This window comes from Amblyraja radiata, chromosome 11, assembly GCF_010909765.2.
Source record: "Amblyraja radiata isolate CabotCenter1 chromosome 11, sAmbRad1.1.pri, whole genome shotgun sequence".
In the NCBI taxonomy this organism is placed as follows: Eukaryota; Metazoa; Chordata; class Chondrichthyes; order Rajiformes; family Rajidae; genus Amblyraja; species Amblyraja radiata.
This window is the reverse complement of record NC_045966.1, coordinates 33,110,417-33,128,097: the sequence shown is the minus strand read 5'-3', so window position 1 is coordinate 33,128,097 and position 17,681 is coordinate 33,110,417. Positions and strand designations below refer to the sequence as shown.

The window sequence follows — 17,681 nt, the reverse complement described above, 5'->3', positions numbered from 1 at the left end:
TGGAGACAGATCAAGAAAGGGAAGGGAGGTGTCGGAGATGGTCCAAGTAAATTTGAGTGCAGGATGAAAATTGGTGGTGAAGTTGATGAAGTCCATAAGTTCTGCATAGGTGCAGTAGGTAGCACCGATGCAGTCATCAATGTAATGGAGATACAGTTTGGGGATAGGGCCAGTGTACACCTGGAACAGGGATTGTTCAACGTACCCCACAAAGAGGCAGGCATAGCTGGGGCCCATGCTGGGTGCCCATAGGTGCGCCTTGGACTTGGAGGAAGTGGGAGGAGTCAAAAGAGAAGTTGTTGAGGGCGACAACCAGGTTGAGAAGAGTGTTAGTAGAGGGAAATTGGATGGTTCTGCGGTTGTGGAAGAAACAGGGCTTTAAGGCCTTCCTGGTGGGGGATGGTGGTGTTGAGTGACTGAATGTCACTGACTATCAGTGAGCTATTTCTTCTTATTAAAACGTATTCTGGGAATTGTCAATGCTGCTTTGTATTGGAAGAGTATGATAGGATTGAGATCCGTGCACAATGGAGAGACAAGCCTGCAAATGCTGGAATTTGTGTTCCAATCAAAGTAGAATTGCGAATATCTTCTGTTCTCAATTCCTGGAGAGAACATTTGATATGAATGTAATTTTTGATTATTTCTTAAGCTCATTTTCACATGCAGGCACAAATCATTATTTCTGAAATCTACCGTGCAAATAATGTCAGTCCAGACATATTGTTTCCCAGTAGCAGTTGGTGACACCTTGCTGTTTAGGTGTTACTCTATTCAATTTGCTCAGTAGGATGCTTTAGTTTCAGGCTGAGAAAATGTGTCATTCTTTACAATTGTCAATTGCATTTGGCAGAGCAATATTTTCAAATGATGTGTGTGACTATTGTATCGCCAGCATCAAGGAGAGAGTCATTTATTTTTATTTCAGTACATTTTCCAGTGCATTTTGATTGCTAACCCAGGGACACTGTTTTGACTATGTAGACAAAATATGTAAGAAGGAACTGCAGATGCTGGTTTAAACCAAAGATAGCAAAAAGCTGGAGTAACTCAGCGGGTCAGACAGCATCCCTGGAGAAAAGGAGTAGGTGACGTTTCGGATCGAGTCTGAAGAAGGGTCTCGACCCGAAACGTCACTATTCTTTTTCTCCAGAGATGCTGTTGACTTGCTGAGTTACTCCAGCTTTTTGTATATATTATTGACTACGCAGAAGATAGACACAAAAAGGTGGAGTAACTCGGCGGGACAGGCAGCATCTCTGGAGAGAAGGAATGGGTGACGTTTAGGGTCAAGACCTTTCTTCAGACTGGTTAGGGATAAGGGAAATGAGATATAGACGCTGATGTGGAGAGATAAAGAACAATGAATAAAAGATATGCAAAAAAAAAAGTTACAATGATAAAAGAAACAGGCCATTGTTAGCTGTAGGGTGAAAATGAGAAGCTAGTGTGACTTGTGTGGGGGAGGGATAGAGAGAGAGGGATTACCAGGGCTTCCTGAATTGGGAGAAATCAATATTCATACCACTGGGCTGCAAGCTACCCAAGTGAAATATGAGATGCTGTTCCTCCAATTTGCATTTAGCCTCACTCTGACAATGGAGGAGACCTAGGACAAAGGTATGTGTAGGAATGGGAAGGAGAATTAAAGTGTCCAGCAATCGGGAGATCAGGTGGTTCAGGCGGCCTGAGCGAAGGTGTTCCGCGAAACGATCACCCAGTCTACGTTTGGTCTTGCCGATGTATGAGTCCATATCTTGAACAATGGATACAGTAGATGAGGTTGGAGGAGGTACAGGTGAATCTCCGCCTAACCTGAAAGAACTGGCGGGGTCCCTGGACAGAGCCGAGGGAGGAGTTATAGCGGCAGGTGTTGCAGGGGAAGGTACCTGGGGAGGGAGTCGTTTGGGTGGGAAGAGATAAGTTAACCAGGGAGTTGCGGAGAGGGGTGGAAATGGGAAAATGTGGCTAGTGGTGGGATCCCGTTGGAGATGGTGGAAATTTCGGAGGATTGTGTTGTATGCAATGGCTGCTGGGGTGGAATGTAAGGACTAGGGGGACTCTGTCTCTGTTGCGACAAGGGGAAGGGGGAGCAAGGATACCGATGAGACACGAGTGAGGGCCTCATCTATGATGGGAGAGGGGAACCCCCATTCCCTAAAGAATGAGGACATCACGGATGTCCTGGTATGGAACACGCATATTGGGCGCAGACGGAGGAATTGGAACTCTAGAATCTTTGCAGGAAGCTAGATTCCTAGTCGAGATAGTTGTGGGAGTCAGTGTCTTTGTAATAGATGTCAGTCAATAGTCTATTTCCTGTGCTGGAGACGGATCAAAAAAAGGAGAGGGAGGTGTCGGAGTTGGTCCAAGTAAATTTGAGTGCAGGATGAAAATTGGTGGTGAAGTTGATGAAGTCCATGGGTGCAGGAGGTAGCACAGATGCAGTCATCAGTGTCATGGAGATAGAGTTTGGGGATAGGCCAGTGTACACCTGGAACAGGGATTGTTCAATGTACCCTACAAAGAAGCAGCATATCTGGGGCCCATGCGGGTACCCATAGCTGCGCCTTCGACTTGGAGGTAGTGGGAGGAGTCAAAGGAGAAGTTGTTGAGGGTGAGGACCAGCAGTAGAGTGTTAGTAGAGGGAAATTGGACGGTTCTGCAGTCGAGGAAGACATGGAGGGCAGTAAGGCCTTTCTGTTGGGGGATGGAGGTTTAGAGTGACTGAACGTCCATAGTAAAAATGAGGGAGTGGGAGCTCGGAAAGCAGGTCATTGAAGTGATGAAGGGCAGGTGAGGTATCTTGGACATAGGTCGGGAGAGATTGGACCATGAGGGATAGGATGGAGTCGAGGTACGTGGAAATCATTTCCGTTGGAGAGCAGGCAGAAACATTGGGCCTGCCAGGGCAGTTGTGTTTATGGATTTTGGGGAGAAGGTAAAACCGGGCTGGGAAACGATAAGGTTGGAGGCTGTGGAAGGCAGACAGCCAGAAGTGATTAAATCAGAAATGGTGTGTGAGACTAAGGCCTTGTGCTCGTCTGTGGGATCATAGTCCAAGGATAAGTAGGAGGAGGTGTCTGGGAGTTGTCGTGCCAGACTACCATGGCACTTCCCTTGTCGGCGGGTTTGATTATAATGTCGGGGTTGCTGCAGAGTGAGCGGAGGGCTGTATGTTCAGAGGGGGTGAGATTAGAGTATGTAAGGGGAGTGGAAACGTTGAGACAGTTGATGTCACGCCAGCAGTTAGAAATAGAGGTCTAGAGAGGGCAGAAATACGTTCTGGGGAGTCCAATAGGAGAGGGACCGATGGAGACTGGAGAAGGGGTCATCATTGGGTAGTGAGGACCTCTTCCCATAGAAAAAGACATGGAGGCGACGAAAGAAAAACTCTAGGTCATGGCGGACCCGGAACTGAAGGTGAGGGCAGAGGGGAACGAAGGTGAGGCCTCTGCTGAAGACAGACCATTCCGTATCGGAAAGGGGGATGGTGAAGACACAACAAGGATTGGGGTCAGAGGGGAGCCGGGGAGTGGACAGAGGCTAAGGCGAGGTCTGGTGTGGGGGGGGATGATGGGTGTTCAGAGAGGAGGGGGGGGGGGGGGCGTGAGGACTATTGTATGGGTGGGGTGTGGTCGGGGTAACCTGGTTAAAAGAGGGGGAAGGGGAAGACCCATCACAACTGAGGTTCCCTGTGGGAGCGGTAGGAACCAGCAGAGTCAGACCACGTGCTGCTGGAGTCTGCATCGTAGAGGCTGTGGGTTGCTGAGCCTGGAACGCGGGTGAGGCGGCAACTCCGGCCATGTCGGACTATTGACTATGCAGAGTTGCGTTTAACATGTTGCAGAAAAACATAGCTAGATCACTTTGTTGCTATGTAGTTTTAGGTCTTTTGCTTTAAGAAAATGGCCACTTGTTACCTGCAGACAATTTATACATAAAGTTTTTTACTAATGTCCATAAATTGATTTTGTCAGTAAGTTTGAAATACACAAAAAATACTCTATGGTATATAGTAATGGAAGGTATCAAAAGCACATGTCTAAGTAAGAAAAAATACTGCAAGTGGAAAGAGAGAGGAAACTAGTTCTGCCATTTGTAGGAATGAACTTATGTATGCCAAACTTTTGAATTTTAATATTGTGGGAGCTTACTCGTAAGTAGGGATATCCATGCCAGATGATTGTAACCCAGGGGCGGCTTGCAATTGATGACAAATCTCAACACTGCTTGCATGGTAATATGGGAGAAACCTTTTCAACTTGGAGTGTATAGGGATCTGGAACATTTTGCCTGAAAGTGTGGCAGAGGCAAAAATCCCCATAACATAAAAATACTAGTTGAATGTATACTTAAAGTGCCATGATCTGCATTACTACAGACAGGTCTAGTGCCACGAGGTGAGGCTAAACAGGTAAGTTCTTTCTCGACTGGCATGGACACATTGGGTTCAATCGGCTTTCCATCTAAGTTATACCCCTAATACATGCTGGTAAAGAATCCAAACCCAGTTCCGACCACTTTTTTTAAAAAAATACAAAATCAGCCATTTACTCCTGTTGTTTTCTTCTGTTCTTAATTCACAGAATTTTAATTCCTCTTCTGTCCTTCCTTAATCATTAGTAATCTGAACTATCAGACCCTTTCCTGCAGTTCAAGAAATGCAAATGACAAAGATTGGTGATTGAGTTTGGGGAAGTGTTTGTATAAAATTAATTGACATTATTTTTTTCATTTAGAAGTTGCACCAAAATCTGTTATTTTATTTTGTAAATATGAAAGAATAAATTTACGGGTTTTAATTTTTTTGGTCAGTTACTTGCTTGATGGGCTATTAATTAGAACAATGAAAAAAAATACCACAAAATTTCATTTGCTGTTTCGCTTTTCTGGGTAAATGGGATTTCATTAACATTCATGGTAAATGTCAGGTTTTGGACACTAACCTAGTTTCACACCATATATGGCTTGTGTCATGTTATCCATTCTGACTTCAGATGACAGGAAAAGTGCCTGAAGCAATTTTCATAGGTTGATGAGAGGGCATAACTTGAAATAATGTAACAAGAAAAGTGTTTCACACTGACTGCATTCTGAGGAATGTAATGAATGTTTTATTAATGTAAATCAGAAAACTTGGATTACAGACTGTCCTGTGGGAAGTGTTGCAAAACGTTTTAGTTGTAATGTAATTTATTTAATTTACAAATAGCCTTATAAATGTAATGTAATGTTATGCATATGCATTTTTTTTTCAAACTCCTTCCCTCACCAGCCTTGCTTTCTAAAGTCAGACCCTAATATCTAACCTCTGCTTCATAAAAACAGATGCAGAAATTGAAGGCTATTTGCCCCAGGTTAACTCGTTCAGAATGAGAATATATTGTCGATATTTTAAACTTTCAAGCTTATGCAGGCTAATTCTGTTATTGGGCAGCTGTTGCTTTTCAATGTAGTACACATCTGTACTAATTAGTTGCAACTAAGATATTAGAAGTAATTAAAATCTGTAATAATCTGTAGCTAATTGACCTACCATGCAACTTATTAATGCATTTCGTTGTCTCTGTACTGTACACTGACAATGACAATTAAAATTGAATCTGAATCTGAATCTGAACTTATGCAATCTCAGCCGACAGCTTTTTGACTTTTAGAAATTGGGTTGCAGACAGTTCTTGTAAAGTTGACATGACTGGGAGAGTATCTCTACTTAAAAATAACATTTCTACTTCTCCTGCTCAGAGATTGCGAGGAAGAGAGACAAGGGCAATTTCTGAGGTTTAGATTTTTTTTTAGTTCAGCACTGGTTGGATCCCAAGTGTGCCAGACTAGAGTTTCAACCCACTGAGTTGGCTCCAACTATCAAGCACCCATTTAAACTAATTCCATTTTATTCACCCCACATTCCCATCAACTCTCTGCATATTCTACATAACAGTGGCATTTTACAATGGCCAATTAAGTTAATTAAATGGTAATACTGTATCCCAGTGAATATTACTATTCTATAAATATAGATGCAGACCCTATGTAAATGGATTTGCAGTTTTTGGCTATAAAAATAAAATCATGCTGGAAACTGGTAATCATACCAATCTCATACCAATATGTCATTAAAAAAAACAAAAACAAAAAAAATACTGTGCAATACATTTGTTATTAAATTTGCTTTGCATTATCACTGGAAATGATCCCCTGCGTCATCAAATTACTTGTAAGTGATAGGTGGTTTTCTGATTAAATCACTGGAAGATCACTCATGAGGCCTTTATTTCCGGATATTCATGATGTCAAATGACACCAAGAGAGCTGGATCATACTGTTAATTTGAATAAATCATCTAATTTTAAATAATTTGTCGACGTTGTATCTATCAGTTGTAGAAACACGCTGGATCGTTTGTATCTGTTATCAATAGAAACCTGTCATCGGATCCATACCAATGAGGTTAACTCTTAACTTTGGAATAATCTAGTAAACCACTGACCCTGAGTGCTGTTACGGATGGGCATTAAATATTAATCTTGTTGGTGTCATCCAAATTCTGTGGCTAATTGAATAAATAAAGTATCCAAATCTTTTATTAACCAGTCTTGGGTACTTTAGCCCCAACCAATTTGGAAATCTACTGACATGAGCATTTTTCACATGAGGAATTTCCCAAAATTGACCTCATTCTGTCCCTTTTTAACAAAAATCAAACCATTGACATTCCCTATAAATGTTGCATTATACCGCTAAGAAGCATTCCTATAAAAACCAGAAAGTTCAATTGCCAGTGGCATCTTTTCAAATCTCATTTTGTTCTTTAAAAAAAATGGCTGCAGCTCTTGTGAAATATCAAATCTGCATAAAATGTTGGTATTTTATTCAAACCTGTAGAATATTCGTGGTTTACATATCAATTATTTTGTAACAAAATATCGAATTGGTATTTCAAACAATTTATTAATATATATACATTTAAGAAAGAACTGCAGATGCCGGAAAAATCGAAGGTAGACAAAAATGCTGGCGAAACTCAGCGGGTGAGGCAGCATCTAAGGAGCGAAGGAATAGGTGACGTTTCGGGTCGAGACCCTTCAGAATTATTATTACTATATTATTATTAAATATATAATTCTTCAGAATTATATATACAAATATTTAACTAGTTAGTTAATGTAAAAGGGTTGTGTTTTAATCTAAAGCACAAAAATATAATTTTTGTAAAATAAATCATTGATTTTGCCATGGGACATTTAATGGACTCTATTTCAATGTAAATCTGTTTTTTGGGTCACTCCTGAGTTTATTTTAGGAGCAAGGAAAGCTCTTGGCTGTTCAGAACTTTTCAGTCCTAGTTTTAATCCGTTCTGAAACTCATTGTTGATTTCAGTACCCAATCTTTGTTTAGGCAAACCTGGTGTCAATCTTAAGTACATCCTATCACGCAACTGGCAAGACCATGTTGAGCTCTATGCCTCACTATTTTTAATACTGTCTCTGAAAGTGCCTTGAAGGTGGATCCCATAAATTGTATTTGTATCATTAATAACAATAAAAGGACTTTAGGAACCTCAGCTCCTCTCCAACTGTACAGTAGGCGCTGTTAAATCATCTATGGTGCATCTGATACTTTCTCGTTAACTTTGCTTGATTATTGTTATCCATAAATATCCATCAGCCGTGCAAATTAATTAATTTCTATCCCATTGCCTTGATATTCATGCATTTTTCATAAAACCCAGCACTTGCTTCAAACCCATCTGTACATGGATAATACACATTCAATTACATTTGCATAGGTACCATCATTCCACCCCCCTAGCCAAAGACCCAAATTGAGCCAGAAACCATTGGAATGAGCACGATCCTGTTTGGCTCCAGGTCTGCCATGACTCAGCACTGCATTTGAATCGAAAGGTTTTTGGAGCTGGACCACTATATGATAAAGGCAGATTGCCACCATAAAGGCAAGAATATTGTTGGCTGCAGCAGCACTGCAAGGGTGCAGTTTATCAGCAATCGATTGGTTGGAAATTGATTAGCTCAATAATTAACATACCACCTGTCTTCGCAGCCCCTCAATGTCAAGAAACATGGTGGCAGTTATTCCCATAATTGCTAATATGAGAATGGGACAGTTCAGCATAGCATGTACACTTCAAAGTAAATTGCACCAAAATACAGACATCAGATATCTGCCTGAAATATTGGCCAAAAAAAAACAAATTTCTAGATAGTATACTGATTTGATAATTGGATAGTTAGTTGGTATTTCTTTTCGAGATTCAAGAGTAACTATTTGTCACATGCACTGAAAATGAACCAGAACAACAACAAATAAATATATAATTATTTTTGTTATTCTGAATAAACCAGCTCATAGTGGTACAAAAAAAACAAAATACAGTACATGGAACAATCATCATTGTTTAAAGTTCATAAAGTTTCAGTGGTGAGGTGGTTAGCGTTACGCAAGGTGGTTAAAGTTCTGACGGTTGAATAGAGGAAGATATTCTTGAACCTGGTGGTAACATTTCTTGGGCTACTGCACGGCTTCCCAAAGATAGCGACAAGAGAGCGTGGCCACAGTGGTGTCAGGCTCTGATAATAACTTCCTGCTTGAGGCAGCAAATCCTATAGATTCCACAGCTGGTGGAGAGATCAACACCATTTGATGGACCAGGCAATGTCCAGCATAGAAACAGGCCATCCATGCATAACAGGCCAGCAAGATAATCTCATGGAATGAAATTAGGTAATGCTAAAATAAACTAATTTTATCTCCCTGTACATGATGCATATCCCCCATTCCCTACATATCCATATGCCTCACTCGAAGCTTCTTAAATGTTGCTATCACATCTGCTTCCATCACAACCTCTGACAGCACATACCAGGCACCCACCACTCTCTTTAAAATTAAAAAAAAAAGAAAGAAACTTGCTCTGAACATCTTTAAACTTTGCCCCTCTTTAGAGCTATGCTCTCTAGTCTTTGACATTTATACCCTGGGATAAAGGTTCTTACTGTCTATCCTATCTATGCCTCTAGCTAATATCCCCTAAACAAGGCAGAATTCTGATATACCTCTTCTGCACCCTCACCAAAGCTGTCACATTCTTTGTGTAGCGGGTGACCCAAAGTGCACACAATGCTCGAAATGCATCCTAGCCAAAGTCCTGTAGAGGTGCATCATGACTTTCTGACTTTTATTCAGTGTCCTGATTAATTAAAGCAAGCATACCAGTCAACTTCTTTATCACGCTGCCTGTTTAAATCGCTTTTATACATTTTAATGGTGCCTGCCGCTATCGCTTTCTCTGGAGGCTCATTCCATATGAACTTGCCCCTTGGTTTATCTTTAAAAATTTTACCCACTCGCCTTAAACTCCACTAGTTTTAGACCCCTGTTCCTAAGAAAATGACTGGTCATTCACCTTAGCTATTCCCATTTTTAAAAATATCTCTAGCCTCTCATGCTCCAGGGAAAATGGTTCTAACCTGTCCAGTCACTCCTTATAACTCAAGCAAACCAGTCCAGTACTCAACCATCCAAGAACTGGCACCTACCAAACCTGTGAGCCCTACCTGCACTTGAAGTCATACATCATTGCTGTTCCTTCATTGCCAGTGATTCTAAATCCTGTTACAAAACAGGTCTATTGCGATGGCTCACCATCACTTCAAAGTTGATCGATGATCTAAAAGAGAATTTTTTTAATCTGGTAAATTTTTATGTCTGCTCATTATACCTATCTCATTATAGTGATAAATATTGTTTATATTTGAATGATTGTCAGGAGTGCATGTTATTTGTTAACTTGTTCTTATTTTGTTCTTTTCCACCATAGCGGTTACCGCAGCAAATTGAAGAAAGAAATGAGAAGATGAAAGAAGAGATGCTAGGTATGTATTTTTACCATGCCCAATACTTCTGATATAAATATTTAGTTGAAACTAATATTATGCAAAAATACTTTACCCATGTGTTTTCATGTCAGTGAACAATTGTGGGGAAATGGAAAAGCGTTCCATTTTTAATTCATTGATGTTGTAGCCTGTTTATAAGTTATGTGTTGTAAAACCTCTATATAATGCTTTTACATATTTCTAAAACTGCATGCTCAATAAAGTTCAATTTTAATATTGTCCAGCTGGAGGTTTAAAAGTGACTGCATGCACAGCTCTTGCCATCTTTCCACTGATCCAGCAAATAAACTACAGGTTTTGATTTGTCAAGCTTCCTCTTATAGTTCACGAATACAGTCCAGCTGAATTGGACTACCCTTTCCAAGTTTTGCTCTTACCTAATCATAGCCTGAGCACTTACTGTATGGTTTCAGTTCCCAGCCTCCACTATTGGTTTCAAAGTTGTCTGTTTGGTTTTATTTGCCATCTCCTTGCTTATGATTTAATTTCAAGATTATTTAAAAAAAATATCACCAGATTCGAGGCATGATGTAGACATTATGTCTAAACCACTTCTCGATGCTTCTACAATTTTTAGATGACAATCTAGTTCCTTAATATCTTCTTCAAAATGAGATCCGTTTTCTTCCTTTTAAAGATGGGGAAAATACAGCCACAGCTTTGTTTCCTCACCACAACTTCCATTCGCTCATCCCATGGCCACTATCTTAGCAAACTAATCATCCTATTAACCTTAACTGAGGTTCTAATTCAACACTGAGCATTATAAGAGCTCCATGTTTTTTTAATCCAGATAGGGTCTGACCAAATATAATAAAAAGGAACTGCAGATGATAGTTTATACCAAAGATAGACATAAAATGCTGGAGTTACTCAGCGGGTCAGACAACATCTTTGGAGAAAATGGATTGGTGACATTTCTGGTCAAGACCCTTCTTTGGACTGAAGAAGTTTCCTGACCCAAAATGTCACCTATCCATTTTCTCCAAAGAGGCTGCCTGACCCGCTGAGTTACTCCAGCATTTTGTGTCTATCTATAGCCTGACCAAACCTGTCTGCACCTGAAACATTAATTTATGTCTATTGTTAAGAGGCGTTTGTTTTTCACTTTCCATCCACAACTGATCCAAAACTCTACATTTCCTGTAGTCCAACTTGCATCATAGTTTTGTCTTGTGAGCTTGTTATTAACACGCTCCCCCATTAGGTGCACAATTTATGTGATGGGTGCATTTTAAGGGAAGACCCTGGATTTGATCCTTGATAGCAGATGAGTTAGCAGATCACAGCTGAGGTTGGGGTTGTGAAACAACATTGACTTCAACGTCCTATGGTGAAGAAATAATAAATTGTAATTTTAATCAACATTCCAAAACACTGGATTGTACAGTTAACAGTAGATTGTACAATAGAAAATGTCATAAATATTTGACTGCCTAAGTAGCATTTATAAAGAGAAATAATTAGAAAATGGTTTGGAAGTTGATATTCTGACAACACATTGCACTAGGGTCCTTCAAGTGCTACTTTATGAAATGAGTTGACACTCGCAGCTCTGTCAACATTGAGTCCCCTATTTTCGCAGTCCTTGGATTATCAGTAAGCCCAGTTTTCCTATCAGAATTGGCATATTTAGATGATTATCTGATTTAGTCATTATTTCCTAGCAGCCATTCAGCAGTGGTGTTGGTAGAAGCCTTGAGTCTTCTGATTAAACAAGAATGGAAGCAATTAGTTTGCAACTTTTTTCTAAAATGTATGGTGCATATTATATTTTATTTGATTTAATACCTAAACAACGGCTGCTTTTATCATAAAATTACTTTATCATTGGCTCCACCCATTAAATAAATAAATCAGTTGGCTTCTGGATAATCAATAAAACATTGAGTTAACTGTAAGGTTCAGTCATTGTGGCTAAGGGCAGAGTCATTTTCAGTAAATACAATGTTTATTGTTCCCAAAATGTCCCCTTTTCAATAATAAAATTAGTTTTATTTAAATCTACATTAGTTCAGTTAAATACTATTAAATGACCTAGAGGACCTTAAGATTCTATATATGATCATACTGTGATGCTACGGAAGTTGTGGTTGTCATGTATGTGCATACATAGCTTTGCATGAAGGGTTGGTTTTAATTGCTTATTGTTTTGCGAGTGAAATGTCTGTGAGATGTTCTGTTTCATTGGCTAAATTTAGTTTACGTTTTGACCAGTAATTTAATTTTAATAATGAAAGGGAGATGATTTGTAATATTTCACCACGTTAACTAATCGTAACATTGTGTACACTTTTAAAAAAATACATTTATTATTGTTTTCTTCTTTCCCCCCTCCAGAAATAGTGGATGCATTAGTGATAATTTTTCAAAACTCTTTAGATTCTGGAGTAGTTCCTGAGGATTGGAGGGTAGCAAACGTAACCCCACTTTTTAAGAAGGGAGGGAGAGAGAAAACGGGGAATTACAGACCAGTTAGTCTAACATCGGTAGTGGGGAAACTGCTAGAGTCAGTTATTAAAGATGGGATAGCAGCACATTTGGAAAGTGGTGAAATAATTGGACAAAGTCAGCATGGATTTACGAAAGGTAAATCATGTCTGACGAATCTTATAGAATTTTTCGAGGATGTAACTAGTAGAGTGGATAGGGGAGAACCAGTGGATGTGTTGTATCTGGACTTTCAGAAGGCTTTCGACAAGGTCCCACATAAGAGATTAGTATACAAACTTAAAGCACACGGTATTGGGGGTTCAGTATTGATGTGGATAGAGAACTGGCTGGCAAACAGGAAGCAAAGAGTAGGAGTAAACGGGTCCTTTTCACAATGGCAGGCAGTGACTAGTGGGGTACCACAAGACTCAGTGCTGGGACCCCAGCTATTTACAATTTATATTAATGATCTGGATGAGGGAATTGAAGGCAACATCTCCAAGTTTGCGGATGACACTAAGCTGGGGGGCAGTGTTAGCTGTGAGGAGGATGCTAGGAGACTGCAAGGTGACTTGGATAGGCTGGGTGAGTGGGCAAATGTTTGGCAGATGCAGTATAATGTGGATAAATGTGAGGTTATCCACTTTGGTGGCAAAAACAGGAAAGAAGACTATTATCTAAATGGTGGCCGATTAGGAAAAGGGGAGATGCAGCGAGACCTGGGTGTCATGGTACACCAGTCATTGAAAGTAGGCATGCAGGTGCAGCAGGCAGTGAAGAAAGTGAATGGTATGTTAGCTTTCATAGCAAAAGGATTTGAGTATAGGAGCAGGGATGTTCTACTGCAGTTGTACAGGGTCTTGGTGAGACCACACCTGGAGTATTGCGTACAGTTTTGGTCTCCAAATCTGAGGAAGGACATTATAGCCATAGAGGGAGTGCAGAGAAGGTTCACCAGACTGATTCCTGGGATGTCAGGACTTTCATATGAAGAAAGACTGGATAGACTTGGCTTATACTCGCTAGAATTTAGGAGATTGAGAGGGGATCTTATAGAAACGTACAAAATTCTTATGGGGTTGGACAGGCTAGATGCAGGAAGATTGTTCCCGATGTTGGGGAAGTCCAGGACAAGGGGTCACAGCTTAAGGATAAGGGGGAAATCCTTTAGGACCGAGATGAGAAGAAACTTTTTCACACAGAGAGTGGTGAATCTCTGGAACTCTCTGCCACAGAGGGTAGTTGAGGCCAGTTCATTGGCTATATTTAAGAGGGAGTTAGATGTGGCCCTTGTGGCTAAAGGGATCAGGGGGTATGGAGAGAAGGCAGGTACGGGATACTGAGTTGGATGATCAGCCATGATCATATTGAATGATCATATACTAAGTATAAGTATGTTACCAAAGGTATTGTAAACAAGAATGTTACTTTGATTTTGAGTGAGCTAAAAATAAAGTAACATGCAGGAAAAAATTGCATGACTATGAAGTGGACAATATGTGCTCCTGATTGGATGCATTTTGGGTTGCTGAGGGGATTGAAAGTCTGAGGTACTGCCCCAACATTACAGTTGTCCAAGGATGTAAGGGATATGCCAGAAGGCTGGAAGATTGCATATGCTGCACTCAATTCAGAAATAAAGGAAAATCTATTTCAAAATAATCCAGGGGAAAGCTAACAGACCTGAGGAAAATAAGGGCTAATAAAGGAGAGTTGGCATACTTCTGTTCGGGTGAAATTGACTGAGTTTTTTGATGAGTGAAGTGCACCCGAGGATTAGTGGCATGTACAAATTTGCATATATGGGGATTGAAAGAGCATTAAATAATATATTACATAGAGTAAATGTAGAACAAATCTGTTCAAGAAACGAGATTTGTAATTAAAGTTTATAGATTTATGGTGATTGATGAGCTGAAATGAGGAAAGCATTTCATGAATATCAAGCCTTTGGAATGCACTTCATCAGCCATTGGTAATTTATTAACAAAATGGAAGTCTGTGGAATACAAATGTTTGTAACAGTGTGTATGCAACATTGGCTATGGAAGTTTAAAATAAAAAGCTTGTGGTTAATGCCTGTTTTGATCAGTTCATGACTTGGATGATGGTATTTAATATCATTGAGGGGCTAACTTAAAAAAGCAACATGTTTATGATGGCTGAAGAATTAATAATCAGAGACAACATGGGAAAGTGCAATTTTTTACCAAATGGGTAGAATTATTGTACTTGAGTTAGAGTGACAGCGTTAAACTAACTGGGTAAAGTTTCATTCATCCATGCTTTATGATTTTATGATCAATCTAGTGAGCAGCACATTTAGATTGTTAAATTCTTTATATGGTTGTCAGCCTTTTAAATTCTTTATATGGTTGTCAGCCTTTTAATATGCCTTTAATTCTCATAGAAAACCAGCATGTTTGATTTTTCTGCTATGTCACGTTGGCCATTTTCCTGAAACAAATTGTTATCCAATTGCATTAAGTTCACATCCTCTGCTAATCATATTTCACATAGTATTTTATAGTTGAAGGCAGAAGGTATAGTAGATTTGAATTTAGATTCTTAAAAATGAAAAAAAAGTTTCCCTTGTCATAACTTCAAGTCTTTTCACCAGTACAATTGTTATGGAAAATGGGTTCATGAATGGTGACAATATTTTAGGACCATGGGCAAATATGTTTCACCACATATTCACCAAAATGATGCAAACCTGCATATTATATGACCTGAGAGGAGGTTATGTTTAATTTTGTACTCTTATTTCCTGACAAGAATGTCTAGCAAAATTAATCAGAAGCAAAAACCTGGCTATTTTTAATCCATTTGTCATGCGACATTGCTATGACTGAGAAAACTAACTGCGTGTATGTCCATATTCTTGGGTTACACTTGAGATCTTCCTGGTTTGTATGACTTGGTTCTATGCTGAACAGTGTATTTACCTTCAGAGTTATTCCGGTAGTTGATAGTATTTTAACAAGAATGTCACCAGTTTGTTGCTTTTTGTGAATCATTTAAAAGTAACTTAATAAATTGCATAGTGTAATTTCTTTGAACAGGCGTTATGGTACCAATGAACCTTAATTTCTGGCACACATAGTGTTAAGCCACTACATTGTAGAGCTATCGCTTCAAGCTCAGGTATATATATTTCTGCACTGGTTATGTACCATAACTTATAAAAAGCCAATATGATTTTTGACTTTTAAGCCATTATTTCATTGAAATCATTAAGTTTATCTCAGAAGAATGAGTAGTTCATGTCAGATCATTGATTTCCTTTGAAAAATATCAGACCTTGTGGAGGATCAGAAATGCATGGAGCAGATTTTGGACTTGCACATTAAGTGATACGTGCGTACATGTTACTGTCAATACAACTGTAAAATACAGGGTGAGAGTTTCTATGTCTAAAATGTTTCATAATCTTCAGGCCGAGTCACTTGCCTGTTTTCACATACAAGCATGATGTAAGTTGATTGCACTGAACCTTTGTACGCAATCCACCTTTTATGGAAAATTGGATCAGTGCATTGGTTGCTTACGTATTGTACAGCATCATCTCAAGATGATTATCTACCTGTGGACAGTTTGTTGCAGAATGATTTTATAGCAGTGCTAGCTTGTCCATTAGCAGAGGAATTATTTGTTCATGCAAATATGCAGCGATCGGGGGGGGGGGGGGGGGGGGCCTTGTGAATGACTTTATTTTAATTGTCTGCAGACTATCTCCTTTGATATCTTGAAGAATCACGCTACAGATTATTTTCTTTTTATTGTAGGCAAGCTGAAAGATCTTGGCAACATGGTTCTGCGACCTTTTGGCCTGTCCACTGACAACTTCCTGTTAAACAAGGATACAAACTCCGGCTCATACTCTGTCAACTTTGTGCAAAACCCAAATAACAATAATAGATAATGCTTATTACTGGTAATAGCTCAGTCTAAGGGTGTGCATGGAACAAAATTTAGTTGTTAAATTATAAAATACTGCTTTTCTATTCTCCCAGCAAACAGATTTGTTCCAATTATTGCTGCATTTTTGCAGGTACTTGTATAGTTTTAAGACACTTGATTTGAGCTGCTCTTTGGAAGTAAAGGCAACAGTTGCAGCTCTAAGATATATTTGTCGTTAAATTTGGATGTATTAAACAAAGTATGGCGTTTGGAAACAAATTTCTTCATTTTCGTTAAATGCAGATGAAAATCACCATGTAACACAGGGTAGATTTTTGTTTGAGATCTGCAAACAACTGATGAGATGTCTAGTTATATACTGTTGATCATGTTGAATAACTCCTTGTTTTAAACTTCCTTGTTTTCTGTGAACTTAAAAAATAAAGTTAGAATATACTTTCATGATTCAGAGAACTTACTGGAAATAAAATATTAAAGCTGTACTTCATTTTGATGGAACTTACATTGCTTCAGTATGCAAATAGAACAAACTTATCTAGGTCTAAATAGGACAGCGATCTTTTTTTATTCAAACATATTTTTGAAACAGCACCAAAAAAACATCCAGTTAGCCTAACAGATCCACACCATGGTTTGAACTGCATCTGTACTTCCTCTGACTTCCTCTTATTTGCATCTGTGCTGTTTACTTCAACTGTCCTTTGTGATAGTTCCACATTTTTGCCCACAAAATAATGACATTGTCTTTACATCTATGGGTCAACTTGTTTCACAATCATCCAGATCCCTTAGAAGGACAGAGAAGGTAGCAATTTGATCCAGCGAATACATGTTGGCTCAGAGCATTCCAATCAATCTTATTCCCCCCTTATTTCCTGTAACAATAGAATAGTTATTCTTTTGCACATACTAATTAACCACCTCAACCCCTCCCAATTCGTCCATCATCCACCTACACAATAGGTAATATGCAGAACAATAAGAATCAATACATGTTTTGGTGTGGGAGGAAACCCACATGTTCACAGGGAGAATGTGCAAACTCAATATAGACAGCAGAGGAGTTCAGAATTTAGTCCAAGCTACTGGAGCTGTGAGGCAGCTGCACTACTTGCTCAGTGAGGCAGCTGCACTACTTGCAGTACCACCGTACCACACAGAGGACTATCCATTCTGGCCTTTTGTTTTTGAACACATTAGAGCTTTGTTTTCCATCATTCTTTCCTTTATAGATATCTTCTCAATTCTGAAATAATTCCAATGCCTCTGCTTTGATTTTATATGGTGTCTGTCTTTTTCCTGACAGTGGAGGGATCAGGACAATTTACAGAACTGCACACAGAATGCACACGAGAACCAATGAACTGGAAAGGTTTTGCATCATTTTTTTTGCGTTTCAA

The 17,681-nt window shown here is 39.3% G+C and overlaps 1 protein-coding gene across 4 annotated transcripts in view; it reads left to right on the top strand.

The window, feature by feature from the left end:
* The window catches only part of ttc1 (tetratricopeptide repeat domain 1), a 42,779-nt gene extending 26,005 nt beyond the window's left edge, over nucleotides 1-16,774 (top strand). For all 4 annotated transcript variants that reach the window (XM_033029659.1, XM_033029658.1, XM_033029661.1 and 1 more), the window contains exons 7-8: nucleotides 9,846-9,900; nucleotides 16,146-16,774. In XM_033029659.1, coding sequence (XP_032885550.1) covers nucleotides 9,846-9,900; nucleotides 16,146-16,282 — 192 coding nt within the window. In that variant the 3' untranslated portion in view covers nucleotides 16,283-16,774. The remainder of the gene's footprint in view (nucleotides 1-9,845; nucleotides 9,901-16,145) is intronic.
* Nucleotides 16,775-17,681: the final 907 nt, after the last annotated feature.